This window comes from Frankliniella occidentalis, unplaced genomic scaffold (genome assembly GCF_000697945.3).
Source record: "Frankliniella occidentalis isolate FOCC.00 unplaced genomic scaffold, Focc_3.1 Scaffold35, whole genome shotgun sequence".
NCBI classification, from domain to species: domain Eukaryota; kingdom Metazoa; phylum Arthropoda; class Insecta; order Thysanoptera; family Thripidae; genus Frankliniella; species Frankliniella occidentalis.
Window position 1 is genome coordinate 756,703 of NW_026267165.1, and position 4,209 is coordinate 760,911.

A 4,209-nucleotide genomic window follows, 5' to 3' on the forward strand; every position below is an offset into this window, starting at 1 on the left:
GCCGGGGGAGCTGCGAGGACCGCTCTGGTTCCGCATGCCTCCCTGCCCCCCCCGCAATCGAATGTCCCCACAGCGACTGGCAGAGTTATCACTTCATGAAGTGGATTTGACGTGAATTTGACATCACGGTATGCCATGTGATTTCAATATGACGTCAAGTCAGGCCACCGAAATGACATAATTTTGTCACTGACATCACTTGATGTCATTTTGACAAAACCGTGTTCTCTCGGAAACACTCTTCTTGTACTTAAAGAAAGGCACGGCTAAAACGATTCCTGAAACTCCCAGGAGAGTTAGAACCCTAGTGGATGCCCTGGAAATAAGCAATTAGTCTCAGGGGAGCTACTGGAAAACCCAGGACATCCCCTGGAAAATTTTCACATTTTCAGGGCATCTCCTTGGACTCTTCCAACTCCCCTGGAAAATTAAGAAAGCTGCTAGGAATCCCACAGCTCGTTATTTTCACCGTGAGAAAAACATTAACTAGAGCAGACGTGCAGTTTAAATTTCAGTACTTACTGGTTTGAGTCTACACACCCCTTTAGTTTCTGTCTTTTTGTAAAATAGGTTGTACAGGGTCGGCATATTCATTTTAAAAGCCGTGCACGCCTTAGCTTTAAAAGGCAGGACCAGCGCGTTTTCCTTCCATTGGTTATTCGATGAAGAATCTAAAACAATTGTCGCCTGATATAATCAGAAACATTGGTACATACGGATTTGACAGGTTTTTACAATAAGTGGATGGATGATCCCCAGTAGCAATATCTTACCCACGAGCTGTCATCAATAGATACATTTTCGCCCGCTATGTTGCCAGTCAGTAGTTGTTTTTCTCTTGGTCTATTTGGGTTAAAGTGACTAGGCCGCACATTCCATCCCCACGGAAGCTGGACATTGGGTGGATCACACCTGTAGGCACCCCGTTCCTCGATGACAATTATGTATGGTCCCTATACGAGAAAGAAATGCCAAACATCACCGTTTGGTCCACTCGTAGTGGATATATGGAAACAAAGTTGATACTTGCACCAGTAACGTTATGGCTATTTGGCTTAAGCATTCTTTCTGTATGTGCTTAATGTAATTGTGAAGACTGTATGGTATTGCGTAAGATTTGGGATTTGGTTGATTCAGGAGATATCAGATGTTTGGGATGTTAATTCTCTAATGGACAGAGCAAGGCAGACGAGACAGTGGGAATACATGGATGTGCACAGTGGTTTGAGTGTGAATACGCATTAGGGCAAAATTATAGCAACATAGAAACAATGTGTAAAAACATAATACAATAATGACACCGTGTTAATAATGTCCCCGCCAGAAATGAAAATTGCATCGACGTCGATCCAATGTCGGTCAGTCCTCGGGATATTGCCGAAAAACTAAATTAACGAATCGTTTCGTTACGGGTCTCTGCTCAATACCTCGGTTTGAGTGAAAAAAATCACGTTTTTCGGGCAACGTTGAAGTCGGTTGACTTCCTTCTGGCTAAGTATATTGCAGTTTATTAGGCGTGTGCCAAAGAAGGTAATTAACTGACCGCAAAAGAGTTCAGAGCATTGCCGTGCTGGATCTTATTGTGACACAGGAATGTGAGGAGGGCCCAGAGTATAAAACCCATCCTGGATCACCATAAAGCTGTGGTAAAACTAAAATCCCGCTGACACGATGAGTTTTTCGACTCGGCGGTGTCGATTGACGTGGCCAGAGTTGTGTAGCGTGACGCGACCCGGGGCACGTGTACATGCGCTGGTGGTGGCGGAGCGGAGCAAAAACACGGCGGGAAAGAGTTAGTTTGGACAGCTAACAATCCAGTTGATTTTCGGAAAACCGAATTATTTTGATCGTCACAACGAAGATACTGTCGTTGAGAAAACGACCTTTTCTACTAGTTTTATCAGCTGGAGAACTAGTTTCCATAACGAAACGATTTTGACGTCTACAGTAATACGTCTCTTGTTCAAATTATAAATAGGCCTGCCGGCCCGTCAGCGTTTCGCGTCAGATTTCGACAAAGAATCACAATTTCGGTGACTGTACATAGTGAGAATTAATCACAAATCTGACAGTTTCCACTGACTTGGGAGGTCCTTAAAAGTGAGAAGGTTATTTCCTGTGTCGAAAACTCACTACATAAGAAGAACTTTTGTGTTTCGAGACTGCGCTCCTCCCTCACCGCAGCGCCGAGCCACACCACGCTACCATTGTGGGCATATTTTTAAGAATTACCCAGAAAGAACGTCCATTCTTTTGTCATTGGCAAATGCCTTTGGCATTCGGCGCCTGATAGACCCGGGGTAGGGCACTCATAGTCCCAGTAGTACACGCATGCACTGTAGAAAAGAGTTGTCTATCTGACAGGGACAGGCACTATATGAGACGCACTTTCCGTTCCGAACGATCCATTGCAGAATATTTCAAACTATTGCAATCACAATCTCGCGTATGCTCGACGGATTGAGAACCCAGTGAGAAAGATACCAGACCTCGTATCAGACATCAGAAATTTGTCAGTTTTCGCATAAAATCAAGGAAAACATGCTCCTTGAACTGACACATTTCCTATAATTAAGGTTCAGAAATCGGTCTGGTAGCTCACTGGTAAAAAGTACATACTGAAATTGTTTACTGCTCCCAAAATTGGGCTTGCAGAACCGAAAAAAAGTTTTATCATTGACTTCATAGTATCGCTCAATCTCTCCAGAAACATTACTACGACCTCGCGGTGTGTGGTAAATTCTGGGATGAAAATGTGACGCTGAAATACTCGTTACTGCCGCCAATAATTCTCTACTAAGTTCATCCCAACACGAACACGAAGCAATTAAGTTAAAAAGGCGATCACTATCTATGGGGATACCAGACCAGGACTACAGAGGCACGCTACACTCAACGTGTTACCAATGCCATCATGCTATCACGGTCTACTGGTGGCTCTGTTGGCGGGTTATTTTGTCCTCTAAAGTTACAGATCGCTCGTCCCTAACTCGAAGCACGTGTCGCACGGCGCAGCCTTTAGAGAAACCAAGTATCAGTGCGCGACGCTCGTGAACCCAAGTATCGTTGCGCGACCCTGGTGTGACGATTTTTTATGAACTATATTCTTTCAATAGAGTGAAAATTTCTCTATTGAATGGTAGGTTTCAAAAATCACCCCAAAATTGAGATACGTGGTTTCACTAGGGTCGCGCAACGATACTTGGTTTCACGAGCACCGCTCAAAGATACTTAGTTTATCTAAAAGCGCTGCGCCGTGCCGTGCGTGATTTCAGTTACGGACGAGCGAGATAATGTAAACTTTTTAAGAACCTTAACCTATGACCAAAACAATGGCGTGCCATTTGGGGTTTTCGTCCCCAAAGTTCTACAGGTTAAAACATTTAAAGCTGACGACCCACGCTGTGTCGGCAACACATTCTTTTCTGCCCGCTGCAGCCAAACTAAGATACTTAGAACTCCGAGCACACCGCAAATGTAAAGGAACTTTTTTTTTTCTTGCAACCATAGTTGCAGTTTCAGCACATCTTGCATCCAGGTGCATTTTAGCAACTTACAAGGGACAAATTTCGTACACATTTGAATTGGCAGAGTAAAAAACAATTAGGATGCATTACGGAGCTGTTCTTCGTTATTATTCTCCAGTATTCGTTTTGTACTGATTCTGTCTGTGGGTCGGGGAGAAAATGGGTGAAATAGAGTTCGCTCGTGGGAATGTGAGTGTATAAAATACAACATCTCTTTCCCCACTCACTCCACGCTGACACTGCTGGGGGAGGTGGTGGAGGTCCACAGGGGTCACACCCGCCGCCGGGTTTGCGCGGGTTTGCGTCGTATTTGTTTTCCGGCCAGTGGCCAGCCAGCCACGCTCGCGCTGGCGCCGCTAGCGCCGGATCGGCTGCTGGAGCCACGGGGCCGGGGGAGCTGCGAGGACCGCTCTGGTTCCGCTTGCCTCCCATCGACGCTATCCTCCGCGTCCGAATCCCCTCGAGGGACCTCCCTCCACCTCCCTCCCCTATCCTGTGTCCCCTCGCCCCCTCCCCACACACACGGCGATGTGGCCTCCTCCGAGCACCGCCGCCAACAGAACACTACCACCAACAGGACGGTGATTTGGGAATGTATTTGAGCCCCCTAAGGCGGCTGGAGGCTCGGTCAGGCCGGCCGGCTGGGCCCAAGGGGTGCCTCCCCTCCACCCCTTACTCCCCC

General features: G+C 46.6%; 2 protein-coding genes across 7 annotated transcripts in view; one reads left to right on the forward strand and one right to left on the reverse strand.

Annotated features, from left to right (window-relative positions):
- Positions 1 to 1,968, reverse strand: part of LOC127749150 (uncharacterized) — a 2,277-nt gene extending 309 nt beyond the window's left edge. The window contains exons 1-3 of the mRNA XM_052266150.1: positions 1,544 to 1,968; positions 774 to 953; positions 523 to 687 (exon numbers count right to left, since the gene is read on the reverse strand). Coding sequence (XP_052122110.1) covers positions 523 to 687; positions 774 to 953; positions 1,544 to 1,624 — 426 coding nt within the window. The 5' untranslated portion in view covers positions 1,625 to 1,968. The remainder of the gene's footprint in view (positions 1 to 522; positions 688 to 773; positions 954 to 1,543) is intronic.
- Positions 1 to 4,209, forward strand: part of LOC113202361 (eye-specific diacylglycerol kinase) — a 259,771-nt gene that overhangs the window by 237,712 nt on the left and 17,850 nt on the right. The window lies entirely within an intron of this gene.